The sequence below is a fragment of the Balaenoptera ricei genome, chromosome 1 (genome assembly GCF_028023285.1).
Source record: "Balaenoptera ricei isolate mBalRic1 chromosome 1, mBalRic1.hap2, whole genome shotgun sequence".
Lineage (NCBI taxonomy): Eukaryota > Metazoa > Chordata > Mammalia > Artiodactyla > Balaenopteridae > Balaenoptera > Balaenoptera ricei.
Window position 1 is genome coordinate 168,057,742 of NC_082639.1, and position 27,844 is coordinate 168,085,585.

The 27,844-nt window shown below is 36.0% G+C and overlaps 2 protein-coding genes across 4 annotated transcripts in view; both read right to left on the minus strand.

Moving 5' to 3' along the window:
* LOC132372542 (kinesin-like protein KIF28P) overlaps nt 1–14,816 on the minus strand; it is a 75,578-nt gene extending 60,762 nt beyond the window's left edge. Inside the window, exons 1-2 of the mRNA XM_059934652.1 lie at nt 14,748–14,816; nt 432–626 (exon numbers count right to left, since the gene is read on the minus strand). Coding sequence (XP_059790635.1) covers nt 432–626; nt 14,748–14,816 — 264 coding nt within the window. The remainder of the gene's footprint in view (nt 1–431; nt 627–14,747) is intronic.
* Nucleotides 14,817–15,784: 968 nt separating this feature from the next.
* Nucleotides 15,785–27,844, minus strand: part of AHCTF1 (AT-hook containing transcription factor 1) — an 80,995-nt gene continuing 68,935 nt past the window's right edge. For all 3 annotated transcript variants that reach the window (XM_059941231.1, XM_059941220.1, XM_059941209.1), the window contains 5 exons: nt 27,045–27,253; nt 23,644–25,480; nt 19,085–19,218; nt 17,905–17,987; nt 15,785–16,247 (listed from right to left, as the gene is read on the minus strand). In XM_059941231.1, the coding sequence (XP_059797214.1) occupies nt 16,058–16,247; nt 17,905–17,987; nt 19,085–19,218; nt 23,644–25,480; nt 27,045–27,253 (2,453 nt within the window). In that variant the 3' untranslated portion in view covers nt 15,785–16,057. The remainder of the gene's footprint in view (nt 16,248–17,904; nt 17,988–19,084; nt 19,219–23,643; nt 25,481–27,044; nt 27,254–27,844) is intronic.

Genomic DNA, 27,844 nt, shown 5'->3' on the forward strand with positions numbered 1-27,844 from the left:
TACATATTGTTATCACAGAAACTGTAACATTTGAATGCACTTTTTTGCCTGTCTCCCTACAGCAAATTGTGAGCAACTTTAAGGCTGAATAATGCACGGCATATGATAAAACCAAAGTTCTCAAATGCTGAGTTCCGTGCAATTTTGCTTATCTCAGAGAAGGAAATATAATTGACTTGACTGACATTCCTTTTTCAAAATATGTCAGTACATTGGAAAATAACTGACTTGAGTGTCTAAATATTTATTTAGACAATAGCTGTACTTTTGGACCTCATGTTTAACATGAAAAGGAATAAATTTAAAACCAAACTCTCATATGGAAGCATATATTGTAGTATGCTTGCATTAAAATAATTGTACCAGTATATTGTTAACACTTTATTGAAAAAAAAACAAACTACCATTGAAATTGTTTTAAAGCAATTTACCTGGCCTGCAAATTTACTGCTAGGATCAGCTGAAATAAACACACCATCCTTATCCTTTTGAAATCCATTGTGAGAACAATATGCCAGGTCAAAAGTAAATGTCTTCGTATGTTCTGGATTCTTAGGGTCTTGTATAATGGTAGTGGTCCTGGAATGCATGGAAATCACACATTTGCTCCCAGAATTCTTCTCTCTCTATAGTCAAATTACAAATTCAGAGTCAATCATTACAGTTTTTCTGCCATCTGATTGTTTTGCAGGTCTTTACATCTAGTAAGAAATTAAGCCAATAACTTATCATTTATTCATTTTGTTCTCTAATTATGTTATTCTTAGCAGCTATTATGACAACAGTTTCTCTTATACTTCCTCAGAAATTTTAAAAGGCTTGTCTCTAGTCATATTAAATTTCTGAGAATAGCATATCTAACACTCAGCTATACTAATAGCATAAACTATAGCATCAGAGATCCATTTCCAACATGACAATGTAAGAAACTCCACTGTCCCACTCCCCAGCAAAACTGGTGAAAATTATTAATGAAAAAAATGAAAATGAAAAAATTTAAAGCCTCTGGAAATGGTTCTAAAAGCAAACAGCCAATGAAGAAAGATCTATTCAATAAAATCTATCAAAATTTGGTAAGAAAGGAGAGTCTGTGTTGTTTAAGCAAGACTATTCCTTCCCTCTCCATTGCCAGCTCAGTAAAGCAGAGATGACTTCAGATTGCTGGAGCTAAGAACACAGGGTTCCCTTTCTCCCCAGATCCCAGTAGGAGGGATTTAGTCCTAGGAGGAGAATATCAGCATTTCTCACCCTGCCCCCATCTACCTGTGGCTGAGGCTAAGTATAGGAAAGTATAGGTGAGAGGTGAGAGTTCATTCTTCTACCCAGTTTCCACTCATGGAACGGAGATTCTACTTTGGTTGCAGCATGCTGAGAATACTGGGGTGCTGATCACCATTGCCCTGGCTCCTGAGGTAGTGGTTCTATACCAAAAGAGACAAGCTGAGAGGGTCACAGGCTGCTGTTCCACATTCACCAAGTGCTGGGCTTCTAGAGCAGGGGTGTCATACAGAGTAGCTTGTTGTTGTCCCCACCCACAAATCCAGAGTCCTGGTTTAGAGATCTTGCCTGGGCAGATAGCACCTAATCTCTTCCCAAAGGAACTGACTTCATTTGCCCCCTTAGAGAAGTTCAACCCTAAGGGCACTCTTAAGAACAGAGGCGGCTGTGATGAAAGGCAATTGGGAGATTCAAGGAACAGGTTAAAGTACAGGCCCTCTAGTTTACAGGGGAGGAACCCACCTGGACACTGAAAAAAATATCAAACACTGATCTCAGAAGTTAAACTTTTCAAAAGAACCAGAATTTGATTGAATTAGTTTGTAGAGCAATTTATGCCCAAGGTCATTGTTGAAAACAACACAGCAATCAATCAACAATCAGTGGAGTTTGCAGCTTGGTGTGGTTAAGAGGGAAAGGGAGCTCTACAAAAACTGTTACCACCCCAGGGTAACCAGGGCATACTCAAAGCTGTGTCTTCTTGAGGAGCAACAAAAAAAGTAGGGGTTGGGGGGCGTGTTTGGTATTTTCACCATTAAGCTTCTTTGCCATAACATATTTGCTGCACACATTTTCACCACAAACATTTTTGGTGCATAACTAACTGGCCATAAAGCAATTCTGCCATGCCAGATAAAATTAACTGGTTGACGGTTTGCTTTCAATTGGTTTAAATGCATTAGCAGTTCTTCCTGTTATCCATGTTACTGATGGATTTAACCGCCAGTGATGATGATTTATTTGTTCTAAGAGTTGTTTTCTTATTTTTTTTAATAAGGTATTTAAAAATTTTTTTGTGCTCCCCCCACCTTTTTAGGTTTTGATTTTCTCTTTTAAAAAAAAATTATTTATTTTGTTGCACTGGGTCTTAGCTGTGGCAGGTGGGCTCCTTAGTTGTGGCTTGCTGGCTCCTTCATTGCGGTGGGGGGGGGGGTCCTTAGTTGTGGCATGCGAACCCTTAGTTGTGGCATGCATGTGGGATCTAGTTCCCTGACCGGGGTTCAAACCCAGGCCCCCTGAATTGGGAGTGCGTAGTCTTAACCACTGTGCCACCAGGAAAGTCCCTGTTTTCTTATTTTGAAACACACTATGTTAGAGAAGAAAAAAGCTGAGGGCCTCAAAGGCACAGAGTTGAAACATTCCCCAGAGAACTTTGGAACACCCATCAAGGGACATGTGACAATATGCCAAGAACAAACAACAGTGTAGAGGCTTTCACAACACACCAAAGCTCAGTTATAAATACATATCCTAGTGTTTGGGAACTGATACCTGTCTTAATGAAGGAAAAAATTTTAGTGAAAAAGAAAAAAGTTCAATGCCAAATGAGGAGACTAATCAACAAGCAAAAAAATAAAAAGCATGATACTATAAATGAAAGACTTCAAAGATAAGTGCTTTAGGTACAAGCCACAAAATAAAATCAGTTATTTGTGCAGTATTGCTAAGAATCTACACATAACTTAAATGCAATCAAATATTTTGTATTTTGAAATAGTCTTTTAATGTTCCTCTTTTCTTTTTCATTACTTTATTTTTTTATGGCAAAACTACCCTATGGCCAACTAGTTATATGGTGAAAATATTTGCGGCAAAGAAGTTTACAGCAAAAGTACCTAGAACCTGGTGGGAGATAAGACTTAAGTAAAATAATCCAGCCAATCACTAAACAAATAAACAAGCAAATAACAATACCAAGCTACAGAGGGGCGGGAGGACCAGTACCCAGACTTGTTACAATATATTATCTAAAATGTCCAGTTTCCCTAAAAAACTGTGAGGCATACAAAGAAATAGGAAAGTAAGACCTACACATTGGAAAAAAAGCAGGCAACAGAAGTAACCAGATGCTAGAGTTATCAGAAAAATACTTAAAGTAACAATTATAAATATATTCACAGAACTAAAGGAAACCAGATTAAAGAACTAAAGGAAGGATTATAAAGGAATAGTATAAACAATTGATTACATTAGATAATTTAGATGAAATGGACAAAATCTTAGACACAAACTACTGAAACAGACTCAAGAAGAAATAGGCTATCATCTGAATAGACCTATAACAAATGAAGAGATGGTAGTAAAAAAACAACAAATAAAACTACTCATGAAGAAATGGCTTGACTGCTTAATTCTATCAAACATTTACAGAATTAATACCAATTCTTCATAAACTCTTCTAAAATATAGAAGAGGGAATACTCCCCAACTTATTTTTATGAAGCCAGTATTACCCTGATACCAAATCCAGATAAAGACATCACAAGAAAATAAAACTACAGACCAATATCTCTTATAAATATGGATGCAAGAATCCCTGACAAATTATTACCAACGTGAATCCAGCAACATATAAAAAGAATTATACACTGTAACAAAATGAGATTTATCCTAGGGATACAAGGTTGGTTTAACATCTGAAAATGATTCTATTGACCATGTTTTTTATTTTCTATATTTATGAACTTTGACACCCCTGGGGCCTGGAGAGATTGTCCCTCCCAGGGTTAATGAATTCGTAGAGATAGCAAAAAACTTACCTTTCATGCAAACCAACCAATCCAAAGTCCACATCCCAAACACCTCCTTTATCTAACTCACACACCAAGCCAATATTTTCCTCACCTTACATCACTCAGGGCCAGGTACCTGAAAAGAAGGCTGCACGCATGGAAACTACTCAAACTGTCCAATCCTAAGATTGCTCAAACTTGCCTACCATGCCTTGCCCATTCCTTCCTGTGGAAACCACCATAAGGCTGTGGGCCATGAATTCTTTTCTCCAGCCTTCTGACCAACTTTGATACTTCCCCATGTGGCTGCGTGGAATGCTCCTTTCTCTTGAGAATTATAAGGCAATTGTCACTAAATCTGTCACCTTATTATACCTGATTAAAACAAATCTTGGGTACACTTTAAAATAATGATTAATGTACTACATATCAATAAAATAAAACAAAAAAAATCACACATCTCAAGATGCAGAAAATGCATCTGACAAAATCCAACACCCTTTCATGATAAAAACACTCAACAAATCAGGAATAGAATGGAACTTCTTCAATCACATAAGGGGCATCTATGAAAAACCCACGACTAATATCACACTTAATAGTCAAGGCTGACTATTACCCCCTAAGATCAGGACGAAGACAAGGATTTCTACTCTTGACATCTCTATTCAATATTGTATTGGAGGTTCTAGTCAGGGCAATTAGGCAGGAAAAAGAAACAAAAGGCATCCAGGTAGGAAAGGAAGAAGTAAAATGATTGCTCTTTGCAGATGACGTGATCTTAGAAAATCCTAAGGAATCCACTAAAAGCTATTAGAATGAGTTCAGTAAGTTTGCAGGATGTAAAATCAATATACAATAATCAACTGTATTTCTCTACACTTTAAATGAACAATCTGAAAAGGAAATTAAGAAAATTTCATTTCTAATACTACCAAAAAGAATAAAATCTTTAAGAATAAGGTTAACAAAAGAAGTACAAAACATATACTCTGAATACTACAAAACATTGTGGGAATTTAGAAACATTGTTTCTAAAAATTAGAAAAACACCCCATTTCATAGATCAAAAGACTTGGCATTATTAAGATAATGCTCCCCAAATTGATGTACATTCAATGCAATCTCTATCAGAATCCCACCTGACTTCTTTGTAGAAATTGACAAGCTTATTGTAAAATTCATATGGAACTGCCAGGCAACCAGAATAGCCAAAACAATCTTTAAAAAGAAGAAAAAAGTAGGATTCACACCAACTTCACAATTCAGTACAACCAACAGTGATCAAGTGTGTGTGGTACTGGCACAATGACAGACATACAGACTAATGTAATGAAGTGGAGAATCCAGATATAAACCCAAACATATATGATCAACTGATTTTCAACAAGGCTGCCAAAATGGAGAAAGAATAGCCTTTAGAAGGAATGGTGCTGGGAAAACTCAATGGCCACATGCAAAAGAATGAACTTGGATCCTTACCTCATATCATATATAAAAATCAACTCAAAATGGACCAAAGCCCTAAATGTAAGAGCTAAAACTAAAAAAGAAAACATAAATCTTCATGACATTGGATTGGGCAAAGAGATATATAACATCAAAAGCACAATTAAAAAAAATGGACTTCAAAATTTAAAACTTTTGCATTTCAAAGAATGAAAAGATGACCTTTTGAATGGGAGAAAACTTGCAAATCATATATCTAGTAAGAAATTGTATTAGAATATATAAAGAACAGTTCAATATAAAAAGATAATCCAATATAAAAATGAGCAAAGGATCTGCACAGACATTTCCCCAAGGAAGATATACTAATAGGCAATAGTACATGAAAAGATGCATGACATCATTAGTCATCAGGAAAATGCACATCAAAACCATGAGATACCACTTCACACCAACTAGAATGGCTATAATGAAGTAAAATAACAAGTGTTAGCCTGGATTAGAGAAACTGGAACCCTCATACACTGCTAGTAGTAATTTAAAATGGTGCATCTGCTTTGGAAAAGTCTGGCAATTCCTCAAATGATAACATAGAGTTACTATATGACTCAGCAGTTCCATGCTTAGGTATATAACCAAATGAAAACGTGTCCACACAAAAACTTATAAACAAATGTTTATAGCAACATGATTCATAATAGCTAACAGGTGGAAACAACCCTGACACCAAATAACTGACGAATGGATGAACAAAATGTGGTATATCCATACAATGGATTATCCAGCCGTAAAGAAATGAATTTTTGACATATGCTATAACATGGATAAACCTTGAAAACGTTATGCTGAGTGAAAGAAGCCAGTCATAAAAGACTATATAATTCCACTTATACAAATTGTACAGAACAGGGAAATATGCAGAAACAGGGATTAGTTTAATGGTTGTTTAGGACTGGGGGAATAAGGATGATAGCTAAAGAGTACAGACATTCTGGGCCCAAACCAAGATGGCAGAGGAAAAGGATGTGCTCTTACTCCCTCTTGTGAGAACACCAGAATCACAACTAGCTGCTGGACAATCATAGAAAGGAAGACACTGGAACTCACCAAAAAAGATACCCCACATCCAAAGACAAAGGAGAAGCCACAATGAGATGGTAGGAGGGGCACAATCACAACAAAATCAAATCCCATAACTGCTGGGTGGGTGACTCACAGACTGGAGAACACTTATACCACAGAAGTCCATCCACTGGAGTGAAGGTTCTGAGCCCCACGTCAGGCTTCCCAACCTGGGGGTCTGGCAACAGGAGGAGGAATTCCTAGAGAATCAGACTTTGAAGGCTAGTGGGATTTGATTGCAGGACTTTGACAGGACTGGGGGAAACAGAGACTCCACTCTTGGAGGGCACACACAAAGTAGTGTGTGCATCGGGACCCAGGGGATGGAGCAGTGAACCCAGGGGAGACTGAACCAGACCTACCTGCTAGTGTTGGAGGGTCTCCTGAAGAGGCGGGGGGTGGCTGTGGCTCACCATGGGGACAAGGACACTGGCAGCAGAAGTTCTGGGAAGTACGCCTTGGCGTGAGCCCTCCCAGAGTCTGCCATTAGCTCCACCAAAGAGCCCAGGTAGGCTCCAGTGTTGGGTTGCCTCAGGCCAAACAACCAACAGGGAGGGAACCCAGCCCCACCCATTAGCAGTCAAGCGGATTAAACTTTTACTGAGCTCTGCCCACCAGAGCAACACCCAGTTCTACCCACTACCAGTCCCTCCCATCAGGAAACCTGCACAAGCCTCTTAGATAGCCTCATCCACCAGAGGGTAGAAAGCAGAAGCAAGAAGAACTACAATCCTGCAGCCTGTGGAACAAAAACCACATTCACAGATAGATAGACAAGATGAAAAGGCAGAGGGCTATGTATCAGATGAAGGAGCAAGATAAAATCCCAGATAAACAACTAAATGAAGTGGAGATAGGAAACCTTCCAGAAAAAGAATTCAGAATAATGATAGTGAAGATGATCCAGGACCTCGGAAAAAGAATGGAGGCAAAGATCGAGAAGAAGCAAGAAATGTTTAACAAAGACCTAGAAGAATTAAAGAACAAACAAACAGAGATGAACAATACAATAACTGAAATGAAAACTACACTAGAATGAATCAAGAGCAGAATAACTGAGGCAGAAGAATGGATAAGTGACCTGGAAGACAGAACGGTGGAATTCACTGCTGCAGAACAGAATAAAGAAGAAAGAATGAAAAGAAATGAAGAAAGCCTAAGAGACCTCTGGAACAACATTAAACACAACAACATTCGCATTATAGGGGTCCCAGAAGGAGAAGAGAGAGAGAAAGGAGCAGAGGAAATATTTCAAGAGATTATAGTCGAAAACTTCCCTAACATGGGAAAGGAAATAGCCACCCAAGTCCAGGAAGCGCAGCGAGTCCCATACAGGATAAACCCAAGGAGAAACACGCTGAGACACATAGTAATCAAATTGGCAAAAATTAAAGACAAAGAAAAATTATTGAAAGCAGCAAGGGAAAAATGACAAATAACATACAAGGGAACTCCCATAGGGTTAACAGCTGATTTCTCAGCAGAAACTCTACAAGCCAGAAGGGAGTGGCAGGACATACTTAAAGTGATGAAAGGGAAGAAACTACAGCCAAGATTACTCTACCTGGCAAGGATCTCATTCAGATTCAATGGAGAAATCAAAAGCTTTACAGACAAACAAAAGCTAAGAGAATTCAGTACCACCAAACCAGCTCTACAACATTGCTAAAGGAACTTCTCTAACTGGGAAACACAAGAGAAGAAAAGGACGTACAAAAACAAACCCAAAACAATTAAGAAAATGGTCATAGGAACATACATATCGATAATTACCTTAAACGTGAATGGATTAAATGCTCCCACCAAAAGACACAGGCTTGCTGAATGGATACAAAAACAAGACCCATATATATGCTGTCTACAAGAGACCCACTTTAGACCTAGGGACACATTCAGACTGAAAGTGAGAGGATGGAAAAAGATATTCCATGCAAATGGAAATCAAAAGAAAGCTGGAGTAGCAATACTCATATCAGATAAAATAGACTTTAAAATAAAGAAGTTTACAAGAGACAAGGAAGGACACTACATAATGATCAAGGGATCAATCAAAGAAGATATAACAATTATAAATATATATGCACCAAACATAGGAGCACCTCAATACATAAGGCAACTGCTAACAGCTGTAAAAGAGGAAATCGACAGTAACACAATAATAGTGGGGAACTTTAACACCTCACTTACACCAATGGACAGATCATCCAAAATGAAAATAAATAAGGAAACAGAAGCTTTAAACGACACAATAGACCAGATAGATTTAATTGATATTTATAGGACATTCCATCCAAAAACAGCAGATTACACTTTCTTCTCAAGTGTGCATGGAACATGCTCCAGGGTACATCACATCTTGGGTCACAAATCAAGCCTCAGTAAATTTAAGAAAATTGAAATCATATCAAGCATCTTTACTGACCACAATGCTATGAGATTAGAAATGAATTACAGGGGGAAAAACGTAAAAAACACAAACACTTGGAGGCTAAACACTACGTTACTAAATAACCAAGAGATCACTGAAGAAATCAAAGAGGAAATCAAAAAATACCTAGAGACAAATGACAATGAAAACACAACAATTCGAAATCTATGGGATACAGCAAAAGCAGTTCTAAGAGGGAAGTTTATAGCTATACAAGCATACCTCAAGAAACAAGAAAAATCTCAAATAAATAATCTAATCTTACATCTAAAGGAACTAGAGAAAGAAGACAAACAAAACCCAAAGTTAGCAGAAGGAAAGAAATCATAAAGATCAGAGCAGAAATAAACGAAATAGGAACAAAGAAAACAATAGCAGAGATCAATAAAACTAAAAGCTGGTTCTTTGAGAAGATAAACAAAATTGATAAACCATTAGCCAGACTCATCAAGAAAAACAGGGAGAGGACTCAAATCAATAAAATTAGAAATGAAAAAGGAGAAGTTACAACAGACACCGCAGAAATACAAAGCATCCTAAGAGACTACTACAAGCAACACTATGCCAATAAAATGGACAACCTGGAAGAAATGGACAAATTCTTAGAAAGGTATAACCTTCCACGACTGAACCAGGAAGAAATAGAAAATATGAACAGACCAATCCCAAGTAATGAAATTGAAACTGTGATTAAAAATCTTCCAACAAACAAAAGTCCAGGACCAGATGGCTTCACAAGTGAATTCTATCAAATATTTAGAGAAGAGCTAACACCCATCCTTCTCAAACTCTTCCAAAAAACTGCAGAGGAAGGAACACTCCCAAACTCATTCTATGAGGCCACCATCACCCTGATACCAAAACTAGACAAAGATACTACAAAAAAAGAAAAGTACAGACCAATATCACTGATGAATATAGATGCAAAAATCCTCAACAAAATACTAGCAAACAGAATCCAACAACACATTAAAAGGATCATACACCATGATCAAGTAGGATTTATCCCAGGGATGCAAGGATTCTTCAATATACGCAAATCAATCAATGTGATACACCATATTAACAAACTGAAGAATAAAAACCATGTGATCATCTCAATAGATGCAGAAAAAGCTTTTGACTAAATTCAATACCCATTTATGATAAAAACTCTCCAGAAAGTGGGCATAGAGGGAACCTACCTCAACATAATAAAGGCCATATATGACAAACCCACAGCAAACATCACTCTCAATGGTGAAAAACTGAAAGCATTTCCTCTAAGATCAGGAACAAGACAAGGATGTCCTCTCTCACCACTATTATGCAACATAGTTTGGAAGTCCTAGCCTCGGCAATCGGAGAAGAAAAAGAAATAAAAGGAATAGAAATTGGAAAAGAAGAAGTAAAACTGTCACTGTTTGCAGATGACATGAGACTATACATAGAGCATCCTAAAGATGCTACCAGAAAACTACTAGAGCTAATCAATGAATATGGTAAAGTTGCAGGATACAAAATTAATGCACAGAAATTTCTTGCATTCCTATACACTAATGATGAAAAATCTGAAAGAGAAATTAAGGAAACACTCCCATTTACCACTGCAACAAAAAGAATAAAATACCTAGGAATAAACCTACCCAGGGAGACAAAATAGCTGTATGCAGAAAACTACAACACTGATGAAAAAAATTAAAGATGATAGCAACAGATGGAGAGATATACCACATTCTTGGATTGGAAGAATCAATATTGTGAAAATGACTATACTACCCAAAGCAATCTACAGATTCAATGCAATCCCTATCAAACTACCACTGGCATTTTTAGGGAACTAGAACAAAAACTTAAAATTTGTATGGAGACACAGAAGACCCTGAATAGCCAAAGCAGTCTTCAGGGAAAAAAACGGAGCTGGAGGAATCAGACTCCCTGACTTCAGACTATACTACAAAGCTACAGTAATCAAGACAATATGGTACTGACACAAAAACAGAGACATAGATCAATGGAACAAGACAGAAAGCCCAGAGGTAAACCCACGCACCTATGGTCAACTAATCTATGACAAAGGATGCAAGGATATACAGTGGAGAAAAGACAGTCTCTTCAATAAGCGGTGCTGGAAAAACTGGACAGCTACATGTAAAAGAATGAAATTAGAACACTCCCTAACACCATACACAAAAATAAACTCAAAATGGATTAGAGATCTAAATGTAAGACTGGACACTATAAAACTCTTAGAGGAAAACATAGGAAGAGCACTCTTGACATAAATCACAGCAAGATCTTTTTTCATCCACCTCCTAGAGTAAGGGAAATAAAAACAAAAAGAAACAAATGGGACCTAGTGAAACTTAAAAGCTTTTGCATAGCAAAGGAAACCATAAACAAGACGAAAAGACAACCCTCAGAATGGGAGAAAATATTTGCAAATGAATCAACGGACAAGCGATTAATCTCCAAAATATATAAACAGCTCATGCAGCTTGATATTAAAAAAACAAACAACCCAATCCAAAAATGGGCAGAAGATCTAAATAGACATTTCTCCAAAGAAGACATACAGATGGCCAAGAAGCACATGAAAAGCTGCTCAACATCATTAATTATTAGAGAAATGCAAATCAAAACTACAATGAGGTATCATCTCACACCAGTTAGAATGGGCATCATTAGAAAATCTACAAACAACAAATGCTGGAGAGGGTGTGGAGAAATGGGAACCCTCTTGCACTGTTGGTGGCAATGTAAACTGATATAGCCACTATGGAGAACAGTATGGAGGTTCCTTAAAAAACTAAAAATAGAATTACCATATGATCCAGCAATCCCACTACTGGGCATATACCTAGAGAAAACCATAATTGAAAAAGACACATGCACCCCAATGTTCATGGCAGCACTATTTACAATAGCCAGGTCATGGAAGCAACCTAAATGCCCATCGACAGATGAATGGATAAAGAAGATGTGGTACGTGCATACAATGGAATATTACTCAGACATAAAAAGGAACGAAATTGGGTCATTTGTTGAGACATGGATGGATCTAAAGACTGTCATACAGAGTGAAGTAAGTCAGAAAGAGAAAAAGAAATATCGTATATTAACGCATATATGTGGAACCTAGAAAAATGGTACAGATGAACCGGTTTGCAGGGCAGAAATTGAGAGAGAAATTGAGAAATCTCTACACAGATGTAGAGAACAAACGTATGGACACCAAGGGGGGAAAGCCGCAGGGGGGTGGTGGTGGTGGTGTGCTGTATTGGGCGATTGGGATTGACATGTATACACTGATGTGTATAAAATTGATGACTAATAAGAACCTGCTGTATTTAAAAAAAATGTGATCAAATGTATTCTATTGGAAAGAAGCAAAAATAGACCATATTTACTGTCTAAATTATATAATAATTTAATGATATTTAGCATCTATTGCAGATGTATTTATTATTGCAGATTGTATTTGCTTTATCAATGTCTTTGCTTTGGTAAGCATAAAATAAAATCTGAAAAAAAAGAAGAAATATGTAGGAACTCACTTTTGTTCTCTGATTAACTTTGTTCCTATGTTCTACTTCTGGGTCACAGATTCAGTATCTTCTCTTATCTGACAATATTAACTATGATGATAATGATTTTTGTTTGCTACCTGCATTATCTTTTGTTTTTTATTTGTCTTAGTCTTTGTGTTTGACTCTGAAGAATTTCCTCAGATAAAAAAAAAAAAAGAAGAAAAAAAAAGAGTACTTTCTTCTTTGAGGTGATAAAAATGTTCTATCAATTAATCTGACCATGGTGATGGTTGCATGTATCCGTGAATATATTAAAAATAATTGAATTATACACTGTAAATGAGTTAAATGTATAGAATGTAAATTATAATTTCAATAAAATCATTTAAAAGATATTGATATTATGGTGAAAAAAACTATAGCAGCTAATATTAAAAGTACTTACTTGTTAAGCATAGTGCTAACTTACAGATCATTTCATCCAGTGTTTGTAACAGTGACCCTGTGAGGTATCAGTATCTCCATTTTACACGTAAGGAATTCAAGGCTCAGAGCTTAAAAACGTGAAGGCTACACAGTGGGTAAGTGATAAAGTCAGGTTTTGAACCCAAGTTCATCCGACTTGAAACGCTCCTGACGGCCTTTTTCTTACAACAAAGGAAGTCTCATAAAGTTGGTTCTCTGATCCCACAGTGAAGATAAAGACTGGATACGAAGTTAGAAAATTGGGCAGGTTCTAGGTCACCAAGGTGGTGTAACAGTTGTCCAGGTGTGATCCATAACTCTTTACCCCCAAACCACCTCTTGTATTCATTCTCTTTCCTCCTTGCTACTATTCTAGTCTAAGATAACCAACTTTGGTGGTAGATTTGAATCAAATGCAATCACTTTTAGTGGACCTAAAGGCTGTATAATTATGTAACTGCTTTACTGCCCATTTCTATATCCTTGTTAACTGTTTAAAACTTGCAGTTAGTTTAGTGATATTAAAGTCCAGTGAAAAATACCCCTGGAATAACTTTCAATGTGTTGATGGGTTAGGTCATAAAATGGTTTTATTTCCCTTTTATTGGACAAAACATTTAATTTACTGATCACAAGTTAATTCTTTGACATTTTCTGCATCAGTTCCCTGAGAAACTATGCCACTTTAGAAACCTTAAATATCTGCTACACTTGAAGTTGTCTAGTTATACATATAAAGTTATCTAATCATGTATCTGCCTGATTGCTAAAATATTTTCTGCAATATAGAGGAATGTCAAGGGACAGGACAGAACTGATACCAACTGAAAATGTGCAAAGCAGTATTTTGTTTTAATGGACAAGAAAGAAAAAGCGGCAAATTGTACAAGTGGGAAAAAAGATGTAATATGAGGTCATCATTACACTGTATCCCACTCAGAATTAATTACTGTCAAATAGACCTTTGCATGCCGTTCTAGCATACTCTTATCCAAATCTTACTTATCCTTTATGGTCATCACAAATGCTTCTAGCTCCAGAAGTCTTCAAGTTCTGTGCAGGCAGAATGAACTATACCTGATCTTTCTCTGGTTGCCAAGATGGTTTACCTTACCATGGTACATACTGCTATAAATTATTAACATACATAGACGGTACACGGTATCCTCAGTTTCTAGTTCAGCGTTTGAGCCACAACAAACAATCAAAACTCTGCTGAAGGGGTGGTCAATTGTTAACAGTTATCTTAAGATTCAACTACTCCATTGAAAATCAAAGATAGGCCAATTGCTAAAGGTCCCAGAATGAGTATAATCTATAAATTGTTTAACGACTGGTGTTTCTGTAAAGTTATATAAATACAGTTATACATAAAAGCATGTAAAATGCAGAGTTCATTCAGAACCGGCAATTTGTTTGCTTATGATCTATTGTTTCTGAGGGGCAAAAAGTACATTATAAAAAATACATAGCACATGTCTATATTCACCAAACTGCACTGATTTAAAAAATTATTAACTTGACAATACGTTTTTCTTGTCAATTTTTTTATTGTGCTATTTGCTCAAACGAATGAAATGAAGTGTTTTCTGAATTATGTTTAGATCTTTAAATTACCCATTTAACAAGTTAATTTAAATAAATTTAATATTCGGTAAATGACAAGCAGCTTAAATACAAGTTTGATAATTATTATTAAAAAAATTAATAAAGTGAAAGTCATAGTCAAACTTTCAACAAGGCAATGTAACATTTATCACTAACCTGACTAAAAGGCCGCACTCGTACTGCCACTTTCACACTGTCAATACTTGGCATAGGCATTTTCATCATTTTCCCATTATTCGTATTGTTATTTGGTAGAAAAATAATGTAGAAAGTACACTGCTTATGCTTCACACTGAAACACTGAAAGCTTAGCCAACAGAAGCAGTCTGTTTCTAGACAATCAATTATTAATGGAGCATTCATTACACACTATCAATTACCTGTTATAATTTTACAATACTTATTTATCGATGAATTTTATAGCCCACATCAAGTATCACCACTTAATTGCACACAGTCACATTGCAGAGAACAGTGGTGTTTCTTTTCCTTTTTCCACATTTACTCACACTCTTTACGCATCCTCAATATTCTGTGCCTGAGGTCCTATGAGAATTTGTCATTTAAAAACCTGGATATTAAGGGATTTCTGCGATTCAGTAGCAAGCTCCTTCACAGCAAGAATACTTATAAAATTTGATCAGACTTCTCATTCTGTGAATATCGGGCACATACAAGGTGCACTGAATAGCCACGAAACAGATGTATTTTACATTTCCTTTCTGACTACTCAAACCCTTTTAAGAAGTTGCTAGTGAGCAGTGAACCGGTCAGTCTAACCTGGATAATCAGTCTCTGAATAATTAAGAGACTTTAAGGATAACAGCCTTTAAGCTTGCTGAACAACAAATGCCAACATTATATTTAACCAATGCATTACTTGGAAAATTACTAATTTGAGGTAGAATGCACAAAATATGTTAAACTACAAAAAAGTGGCAAAATTACATGCCCATAATTCAATTTCAACACAGTAACAGCCTTCCCAATTTATGATTAGAAATCTTAATCACAGAAGCAAAGTGCATACATTATAAAACAGCAACTTAAAAAAAACAGTTCAATCATCTTCATTTTAAAATTGGTCTAATACTTTTAACCACAGAGAAAGAAAATGGAACCAATACCTACTAGCATATAAAATCATTATTAAAACAGAAATCCCCTCTCAAAAATCTAACAGACACACAGACTACTGTGAAGTATACACTTTATTTAACATTCCAATAATAAGCCATATTTACATATTATATAAATGTATGAAGTCTTAATATAAAATAGAAAAAACTGCCTGGACTAAAAGAATCACACTCCATATGGAGTTACTTTACTTGTTGAAGACATTCTGTTTACAAAAATTTACAATAATTTATATAAATTATTTTCTTCCAAATTAGATGATTTTTAATAATCCACACAATTCTGATGACTTTACAAATAGGTGTACATTAAAAACTGGAAAAAAATTACAGCATTTTTCTGCGTAGAACTTGCTTTGGAAAAGAAGACAATTTCTTCCTGCTCCTTCCAAGACTTTTTCCTGTTACTTCTACAGTCTTTCTCGGTTTGCTCTTTACTCCATCAATTGGGCTTGCCAAGGGGGAAATCAGCTTAATTTCTACTGGAGGAGGTGACCAACTTTCTTTTTCTGTGTTTCTGAAATAAAGATTTAAGTAACAATAAACATGTTATAATATAAAATGTAACTGGCTTCCCAATATATTGAAAGAAACCTTAGGGATTAGTCTTTTCTAGTGCTTTATTTTATAAAGGAGAAGTGAAATAAAACTTCAGTCAAATAAACTTATCAGAGGCAGAGTTAAGGTTTCACATGACAGAAATTTTCTTTATGATTGGGATACTCAAAACAATTACTGCTGAATTTTCATTTAAATGTTTCATATGTATTAATAAATACTGCTGGGTTACAAGGAGGGGTCAAGTACCAGTAGCCAGTCCATGGAATGAGAGCCCAGCAGGCCCATAATGAGTTGTATGAGAAATGGCAATTCCCAAATACCAGCAATTAGCAACTGTGTATATATTTTCATAATATGAAGTAGTTTTCCACATATACACAAAGCCAATTTATATGTAGTGTTACTATAGTCAAAAGCTCTTGTTAAATCAGTTTTTAAAGTAAGATAAAATGGATTATTTTGTACTTTTATGAAATTCAACTTAAGCAAAATATATCTGAAATGGAGTAATGTCCCCATGGATGAAATTTTAATTGCTAATAGTGAAATAATCACAGGATTTTTAAAAGTTTTTAACGATTTTTACTGATAGTTATCTATCTTTACTAAGGAAAAGGTGAAACATCCCGCTCCCCTCCCCCAGCTCATTGTAAAAACAAAGATTCAGTGGGTATTCAACTACCCCCACCCTGCTACCCTTCTTTTTTTCTTTTTAATTAATTTTTATTGGAGTATAGTTCCTTTACAATGTTGTGTTAGCTTCTACTGCAGAGCAAAATAAATCAGCCATACATCAATCCCAATCTCCCAATTCCTCCCACTCCCCCCGTTTCCCCCTTGGTGTCCATACATTTGTTCTCTACGTCTGTGTCTCTATTTCTGCTTGGCAATTAAGGTCATCTGTATCATTTTCCTAGATTCCACATACATGCGTTAATATACGATATTTGTTTTTCTCTTTCTGACTTACTTCACTCTGTATGACAGACTCCAGGTCCATCCACCTCACTACAAATAACTCAATTTCATTTCTTTTTATGGCTGAGTAATATTCTGTTGTATATATGTACCACATCTTCTTTATCCATTCCTCTGTTGATGCGCATTTAGGTTGCCTCCATGACCTGCCTATTGTAAATAGTGCTGCAATGAACATTGGGGTGCGTGTGTCTTTTTGAATTATGGTTTTCTCTGGGTATATGGCCCAGTAGTGGGATTGCTGGGTCATATGTAGTTCTTTTTTAGTTTTTTAAGGAACCTCCACACCGTTTTCCATAGTGGCTGTATCAATTTACATTCCCACCAACAGTGTAAGAGGGTTCCCTTTTCTCCACACCCTCTCCAGCATTTATTGTTTGTAGGTTTTTTGATGACGGCCATTCTGACTGGTGTGAGGTGATACCCTTCTTTAAAAAGGATGAATGAATGGGCTTTCATGCTATATAAGAAAGCCACCTTCTGCAGTGAAATCTAACAATTACACAGAGCCAGTGCATATAAATGCCCCTAAAAATTACCCTTTTCTGATGAGCTTAATTTCTCTTTTTAAGTTGAGTCTTCTCTAATTTTAAGAAACAAAACAGAAAAAAAATAACAGCATAGAAAAGTCTTACTTGCTTGCTTGTTTTGTTTTTGCAGTCCTGGTTCTTTTCACTTGTTGCTTTCCCCCAGTTTCAACTGATTGAGCATCATCTTCCTATGGGTTAAAAATTTTAAAAGATGAACCTTAAGTAATTAAACAATTGAAATCTAAGCTAAAAAGTTCCATCCTGAGTCAAGGAATATAGCCAGACAGTGCTAAATGAATTTCAACTTAACAAATATCAAATGGACTCCTTATATTTTTTGGTAGAAACCTTGGTCATCTAGGACAGGCTCATTATCCCTTATCCCCACACATTCAGTTATCTCCAAGTCTTATCAACTTTATTCTGGAATGTTTCCATTGTCCCCTGCCCTTTTGTTCTATTGACTCTGTCCAAATCCAGGCTCTCGCGGCATAAGAATTAGGCCACCAGTGACCATTTTTCCTCCCTAGAATTCCCTTTTCACCGAAACTACTTAAAGCATGCACATGGCTATTTGCTAGTTTGTGAACAGCCCCACCCCCTTCCTCATGCATCGCCAGGCTCCTGCGCCTTTGCATCTGCTGTCTCCTCTTCCAGCAATGCCCGTCTCCTTTACCTACAGGGTCTACAGGGTTATCTGGGTATAAATGATTCTTATCATGCTGTGAAATAATTATCTGTATTTTTGCCTCTTCAATTAAACTGAACTCCTGAAAAACAAGGAATCTGCCTGAATTATTTTTGTGCCTTTTTCCTTGCATAGTAACTGGCTCACAGCAGATAATTCAAGACATGCTTATGAATTAAGACTGGTAAATATAAGGGTCTCATGCTCACATTCAATCCCTGAACTATTTTTATTTTAGAGTTACATGCAACTAGTCAGCTCTGAAACACTCTCTCTCCAAGTGTGGTCTGTGGATGACACTCCAGGGGGTCAGGGACCTACATTTTAAATAAATACATCCAGATAATTATGGTGGGACACTACAATTTAAAAACCCTTCCCCTAATAGGTAATTTAAACTGCAGCTGCCAATAATAAACCATGAGTAACATACCAATCTGTCTTAAAGGTAGTATCCCCAAAAGTGCAGAAAAGACAATTTTGGACTTACAGTATAAATGTCTGCTCTTTTTAAAAGAAGTTTATCTAGGAAGCATTGCTTAAAAAAATAAAAAGCATGTTTAAATACACATACAAATAAAATCATGCATTTCTTACCAGTTCATCTACAAGTTTGGATGTATTAGATGTGTTTTTCCGCCTGGTCCTTAAAGTAGGAGGTGAGAAGACAAATTGAGAAGGTAAATCCGAAACTAATTCTTGCAGCTGCACAGGAGCCTCTATTTTTTTAGCTAAAGAAAGGTAGAAAGAAAGAACAAAACACTGTATATCTATTCATATATATATCTATTTTATATATATAGACATATAAATTCAACTTGCAACAAAAAGCAAGATCTGTGAAGTGCAGTTAAGGGCAATAACGCAAAGCACAATAAAAAGAGGTATGGCATATTAGAAGGTTTGAAATATGGTATGGCAAAATGAAGGTTTGTGGCAAGTCTATCTGTGCCATTTTTCCAATAGCATTTGTTCACTTCGTGTCTCTGTGTCACATTTTTGGTAATTCTCCCAATATTTCAAACTTTCTCATTATTATTATATTTGTTACAGTAATCAGTGATCTTTGATGTTACTATCGCAAAAAGATTAGGCTCGCTTAAAGCTCAGATGATGGTTAGCATTTTTTAGCAATAAAGTGTTTTATAATTAAAGTATGAACATTTAAAAAATACTATTGCACACTTAAAAGACTACAGTATAGTGTAAACGTAACTTTTACATGCACTGGGAAACCAAAAAATTTGCATGACCTGCTTTATCGTGATATTTGCTTTACTGTGATAGTAAGGAACCTAATCTGCAAATATCTCCCAGGTATGCCTGCCCTGTGTAACCTGAGCTACTTTGCTTCATAATTCCTACTTTTCCAGAGGCAAGGTTTTTATTTTAAAAAGCAATTTTATTTACAAAGAAGAGACTCAAACCCTCTTTCCTTTCAGCTTATTCTGAGCCAGTTGTTCCACGCAAGGGGAACAATAGAAAAGTCCACAGCATAAAAGAAAAAAAGCAAGCAGAGAAAGTAACAATATAGAAAAACAGGCCGATAGGAAGATTTTCCATAGACAAATAGAAATGGTTTAATTAAGAATTACTTGAAAGTGTATGTAATTAAAAATATTTATCACACACTTCATCTCAGATTTTTTTCCCTGTTTTTTACTATAGGGTCTCCATATTAATGGCAGTTAGCAATGTAATTATGGAAGTGGCATGGTGCAGTTGAACCAGTCTGCCAGAAATTAAATCCTAGCTTCTGGATTTATTAGCTGTGGGACAAAAACCAAGTTACCTAAACCTCTCTGTGCCTCAGTTTCTATAAAATGAGATTCAAAATGGCACCTTTAAAGTTACTGTGGAGATTAAAGATTAGAATAATGTTATGCTTTACGGCTGTTTGCATGTTATAATGTTATTATTTCAAGAATATAATTTACAAATCTTTGGAATAAAATTCCCAAATTATAGTTCAATGATATTTCACCTACTGGGACAATCAAGAGTTCTATAAGATGTCAAATTCTGTAAAGCATGTGATTTTTAACAAAAGAAAAAAGGGGTGAGGGTCAGAAATAAAAGTCATCTCCGCTCCCAGCTGATAAGTGGCATCAGTGGCACTGGTGGTTAACTCCTCTCTTTTGCAGTTAAGATACAGACAAACAAATCTATGCTCTGTGAAAATGATACATTCTATTTTTCTTTTTCCAGGCTACCAGGAACAAGAGCTTCTTTGGCTTTTCAAAGACCAGCTCATATTTTTCACCTACAAGTTCCCCACTGCACCCAAAGGAATAAAGAAGGAAATACAAAAATACATTATCACGTGCAAAAATGTTCAGCCCCACCATTCCTTCCATACGCTTCTATTAGCCAGACAAGACTTTATTATACTTTCAATTCCTTGCGTACTTCGGTAAGCTTTCTGAGGGTAAGTTTTGGTGGCCAATGCTACTTAAGGCCTAAGAAGTTCGAAAGTCCTATAGATTCAAACCCAATAACGTACTGGTAAACAGCTTTCTGGGAAGGAAAAAACAACAACAAAAAAAAAACCCGCAACTCTGATTTATAGCATTTGCTTATTTCTGTGCTATAAATGTTCCATGGCTGGCTCACAAAATTCCTGAATACTTAACAATTGGCTCTCACTAGCCAGCAGGAATCGGCTCCAAGACATCACTATTTATTCATTACCTGGGTGATGTGGGTGCTCAGTTTCACTGAATTTCCATTTCCTCATTGTGGAAAGAAGGAATAATAGTACCTGTACTACACTGGGTTATACTGAGAATCAAATGAACTGGTGAATGTATACCCTAGTACAGCCTCAGGTATACAGCAAACCCTTCTTAAATATCTGCTGCTGAGTAATAGAATTTGAGAAAATCTATTGAAATGTAAAGCTTTACATTCTTTTTAGTTAGTGATTCTACGATATCTGTTTCTTTGACATGTTTCAATTAAATAGAGGATGGCCTCCAGCTTTCTAATCATATAATATTTCTGTATCCACTCTTCTCTGTACCTCCCACCCCTCCCTGAAGGAGTTTTTTTTTAAAAAAATGCAAGTTAAATAGGCACAAGGGACAGAAGGTATTGTAAGAGTGTAGAAACTATAATCTGAGGGCAAAATAAGAAAGGAAACTAACGGTGTTAATTGCTTTGTTAAAGTAGTGAACACTCAATACTCACAAGAACCCTACGTAGTAGGCATTATTACCCACATTGTAAAGATGAGAAAACAAGATTCAGAAAGGTTAAATGATTTTCTGCCCAGCTAGTTAGTGGCAGAAGTGAGAAATCTCAGTCCCAAATTTCTTATCACCTCTAACCTCATACTAGAAGATGCTTATTGTTAATACCAGAAAATCTGAAGACAATTCAAATACCTGGCAGGAGAATGCTTGAGTGATCTGCGGCACATAAGTGAGATGAAATGCCACACGTGGACTCTATCAATGTGTAAAAAACAAACAAAAAAAATACAAAACCACGAACACTCAGGGTTTTGAGGAAAAATGCTCAAGAAATAAGTAGGAGGTGGTGGGAGCAGTATATATATCTATACACAAACCGTAGTTTGTTGGGTTTTATAAAAAACAAACTATATATTTAACTAGAAGGATATAAAAGAAAATGTGAACAGTGGTTACTGGTCCTCTAGTTGACTAGATTAAATACTTCTAATTTCTAATTTTCTGTGGCAGGCATATATTATTTTTATTACAGAAAAAAGTTATAGGTAACATGTATACAGATGACGACTATGTAAAGATAACAAATATCAGAATTATTGAGATGTTTGGCTATGCTCTACCAAAAGAACCCCCAAATTTTGCGTTTACTATACTCTAAAAGTCATTAGAAAAGTATAAAAGAATTGTTAATGACATTCTTCTACCACTCACTGTTCTTTTTCATTTTAACTTTTACCTAAAATAGCAGCTTAGTAAAGTCAGCTAAAATCTCACATTTGGTCATTTCATTTTCCTCCATGCCAAGTATAAGCATAACCACACTTTCCCAACAGCAAGAAGAAATGGGATTATACAGTACTACCAAAATCTCCCATAACTACAGATCACTTTTTGGTCAAATGATCAATTCTATGGCAAAGGGCCCTTTCCTGGGCTTGTGCTATGTAAATATAACAACTGGACTTCATGAATACAATATACTTAAAGAGGTTTTTACACAGTGAATGTTGAAGGCAGAAAATTTCAGTTTGCAGATTTTTAAATGACTTATCTTTCTCCTGGCCTTCCCCAAGTCAGGAAGCAACTGTATAGGATGTTCACTAACGCATTTAAAAATGCATGCAACAGTTTAATAAAAAAGTTTAGTAGAACAACAAAGACACCTACTTCACTTACAAGTCCCTAATCTTTATCAGCACCTTTTTAGACCTTTTTCCTTGTCTCCCTCACTGAATTCCCCCCCCACAAGAAATCTTAATAGCACAGATAATACTGTATATCTGTTTATGTACTTTATGTATATCTCTGCTTTATACATAAAAAAGAGTAAGATATTTTCACCCTTTTGGGAGAGCCATCACTCCTGTTGAGAAGGTATGAACTATACCAACCAGGCAGTATGATCATTAGCTCACTTATCGCCAGTGAGGGGGGTTGGGCATGTAGCCTTGCCAGTTCACAGACAACAGGGAATATGGATTTAAATAATTTCTGTATTGTAATCAGTAGAATTCTACTGCTGTTTCCCTTCAAAACAATTTAAAGTTGTGGACACCAGCTGGGATATGAGCCAAAAATGATGGTTCTATCTGGGGGAGAAACCAAAATTAAGTCACATGATATAAGGGCAGAATGAAGAGAAATAATACTATTCTAAAAAATTAAACCTATGTCAAGTGAATTATAGTATTTAAAAAGTCATGGTGAAACAGAAATTCTTGAATGTAAAAATAAACTTTAAAATATAAAATATTTAAATTTTACTATCAAAAGATCAAAATTGGTTTTTGTTTATGTTTTTTGAAGGGGGAGGAATTCCCTGTAACTACAAATCAGTTTTAGAAGAAATAATCCGTAAGTGCCTTAACACAAAATCTAATCATGTTTGAACCAACAGAATTTTTTTTAAACTGAAGACTTTGAATGAGATGAAAATTATGCTTTGAAAAGAAATAAAAGTACCTTTCTCTTTCCTTGGAACCTTTGACACAGGAGGAGAAAATAAAAAAGACTCATTTTTTGGTTCAGAAAGGTCCGGCAACAAGATGGCCTTGCTAGATCTAGTCCTTGTGCTACGGGAAGATTTAGTCAAAGCAACTGTGGCAAGCAATTTTTCTTCTTGGTCATTCGGTTCTTTGTCTGTCATTTCTTCATCTATGCATTTTTCTGATATTGAGCGTAATAAACGTTTTTGGCTTTGGTTTTCAGTCCTTTTTGTAAGCTTCTTCTTAGAGCTCATTGCTGTAACAAGTTCCTCATTTGGCACTAAAACTGATTTTTCTAAAGCTGGTTTTCCAACATCAGTATTTTCACTTTTAGCTGGGGTGTTTCTTGTAGATCTCCTTTGGATGCTGAGACCTTCTCTCTTCTTGAGACTTCTTGCTTCCTTAACAGCCTTAGATTCTACATCTTCAGATGGATTAATTTTTCTTGGTCTACCACGTTTCCTAGGTGTAGCCGGAGTATCAAATTCTGCTTGAAGAGTCAACTGGGATGAACCAAGTTTGGAATCTTCTGTTACATCTGATGCACTAACTTCTTTCTTTTTAACCCTTTTACTATGTTGAATAGGCAGTTGCTCTTCGATGGACTCCCCATCTTGTTTATATCCTGTATTTTTAGAAGTTTCCAAATTAGCACTTCTCAATTTCCTGGTACTTCTGCTAGGACTTGCTACTTTACTGATTTTCAGATCATTTATAACTTCAACACTTTCCTGATTTTCGACAGATTTTTTAATTCGTTTAGGAGTCCTTTTTCTAACAGATGAAAGCTTAACTTCTTTTCTAAGAGAAGTTTCTTCAGTTGCTGGTTCCAACAGCTGAGATGATTTTAACCTTCTTAATTCCCTACCTGGAGTAACCTGTAATTCTTGTTCCACAGAATTAATATTTTCTAAAATGTCTTGATTAATTTCTTTTTTTCTCCTTCCTCTCCTAGGAGTAATAGAATTTTGAGGTATTTGCTGGTTATGAGATATTCCTTTATCATCAGAACAGGCACTTTCAAAAGCCCCCGAAATTTCTTTTGTTTTCCTAGTTCTCTTCGTAACTGAAAGTCCCAGCATCTCAGGAGTAGCAACATCTGCTGACTCTTCCTGTTGTGCCGATTTGACGTTCAGGTTTTGGACACGTCCTCTGTTGCGAGTTCTGGAGGAAATCATGTCATTAACCTCGCTGACATTTATAGTCACCGTACTTGTTTCCGGAACAGTCTTAAATGTAGATTTGGCTAACTTGGTGGAACACATTACCTTTTGGCTTATTAAAGGTATGTTTTCTTGAATGGACTGTTCCATTGTATCTGAAGTAATTTCTTTACTTCTTGTGTCTTTAATTACATCTAATAAATTTTCTGCGATTGCTACTTTAATTGGTTCAGGCACATATGGTAATGTCTCTACCCTTTGGGACTCCTGATCACTAGTTATGACAGATGGCAAATTTGCAACATGTCCGTGATTATCATTTTCCCCACTGTATACATGTTTTTCCTCAGTGGCTGCATTAGCTGCTTTAGCTAGCACATTAGATGCTGCAGAATCACCTGTCTCTACTTCTCCTTCTTCACCTTCCAAAATCAAGGTAAAGTTGCTCTGTGGCACAAAAAGTTCCCCATCTACTTCAGCAATGTCACACTCAGCAGAGTCTTTGTTATCAGGTAAGTCACAAAACTGTTGCTCAATGGTATCAAAATTGTATCGAAGCTTAAGAGTTCCTGAGGGATACAACTCATTAAATGAAAGATTCCTAGCCTCTTGTCCTGAATCTTGAACTTCAAGCTTTTCATGTTCAATTACCTAAAATGAATTAAAGATAAGAGACTGTTAATGTATACATTTATTTTAACCTAAAGCATAAATTTTTTTCATGACCACCTCTCCCTTGGTGTATGAATTGTTAAACATAAACTACATTTGATATGGCATATACTTATGGGTTTACTTTATAAAATATCCATTTAAGCAATCAGACTTTCTCACTCAGTCAAAATAACTAGATAGAAAAAGATTGAGATTCTGAATGGAATTAAAAGTAGAATTCTACATTTCCCTGGCTAAAAAAAGACAGTCTTAACAAAACCTTAAAAATTATTATGATGCCAACAGTTGTGATAATTAAGGACTTATTCTATTCTCACCCAAGGAAAGAAAAATTAACCGGAGAAAAAGAAACAACCCCCAAACTGTGTTTTAATGATAATCCCCAAATTACCTAACTAACCACACTTTTTCTAAACAGCATGATCCCCATAAGGTTGAAGAAGAATTCACCTACATAAGCTCCCTTGGGCTAGACTCAATCCTCTTCCCTTTGCTGGGGCTGCATAAACCATGAAATTCCTAAGGCTTTCAAGTTCAGTACCTCTCTTGCAAGGGTTTGGTGGAAGAAGGAATGCTCCTTGCATTTACCTTTTGGTAAGGGAAGGGGAGAAAAAGGAGGAGGCAGAAAGTAACAGAGAGATCTCCTGACCAAGAAGGTAGAACATTACCACCCACCTAAACAATGACATTTTCCCACTCCCCAAACATTCAGTGAAATGAAAGACTGGAAATACCCAGAAATGAGGATTCCCATTTACATCATGCCCACAAATTGTGTTAGCTCCCCAGCTGAAGGAACAGGGACTTTATCCATCTAACTCACAGTGAGAATACTCATGAAATTGAATATGGATAACCATGACATTTCTGAGTTAAGCCTCCCAAATATTATACAATCACATCTCTATAAATAATTAGAAGAGGTGATTTTTCTTCATCTTAAATTCATGTATCATATAAAAGTTGCCTGTTGATAATAAAAGAGATTTGGTGGAATTTTAGGAAATGTAAGTCATATTAAATACCAAAAACCTCCCCCCCCACATAAAAAAGCCCCCACCTTTCTGGAGTGTCTAAGAAGTTAACCCCCAGCCAGCAGAACAGTATTTTCCCACAAGTATGAATGGGGGGGTGGTGGGGTGGTGGGTGGGAAAGAACCCTAGTTAACTGTACTCAATTATTCTCAAATATACGCTCTGGATAGTTTCGATGTCATACATGTCTCTAGAGTAACCAATATCTGTTTTCTTATGGCTAAAAGAACTTTCATTTGAACCGGATACTGAGCAAAAACTAAATTATTAAAATTGTGACTTCTTTAACACAGCCTTTTGGTTTTCATGAAAAACAATTTCTTACTTAAAGGATGTGCTCTATAATTCCACAATATATTTATATACTTTTTTGAACACAGATTTTTATATAGAGGTTTTCATATAGCAGTCAAATAAATGAATATATTAGATTTGAACTATGGTTTGAAACCTAACTAAACCAAAACTGAAAGACTGACAAAGAAATAAAAAATTATTTTTTTTACATGAATTTCTTGAGTATCAGGAGAATCATCAGAAACTGGAGGCTTTTCTTCTGATAAGTCAACACTTGCTTTTAGTACATCAACTTCTATTTCATGATCTTCTTTTAAGTTCAGTGCTGTTTCCTGGTCAAGCCTATGTTCAGAGATAATAGGGCCTTCAGAGGTAACAAGCCCAGAGCTTCCACTATCACCAAGAACATCAGCCATAGCTGAAAGAAAAATGAGAGTTAATCTTCCATATTTTAAGCTAAAAACAGAGAAAGATATATACACAACTGGGGAAGCAAACAGAAGGGAAAAGGCTGCATTGCACTTAATGTTTCCTTGAAAAACTGTCATAGTGCCATACAATTTCTAACGTCTTAAAGGAGGAAAAGCCTATGAGGATCTACATGTCACTCCTGTTTCATCAGTATCCAATCACTCAGTTTAAACAATACATATTTGCTTTCTACAAAAATAAAACACAGAAGATAAATTTTACATTTAAAAATGACAACTTTGGTTTTTCTCAACTAGAATATAATTCTTGCCCTTACTGTGAAACTTCAATATGATGATAAACTGCTCGAGGAGCTCAGATGTTTGTTCCTTATTAATCTGAAAATTATGTTCACCAGGTGACTACTAGACAACCAGCTATCCTTGTTGAGCCATTACAGAATTACATGAGGGACATGCAATCTGGGCTTTGATCTGGCTGTGAAAAGGACTAGATATTTCCCTTTTGGCAGAAAGCATCCAAATGGCCACATATTCTACCACTTAAATAAACTGGGGTGGGGGGGATCATAAAGAAA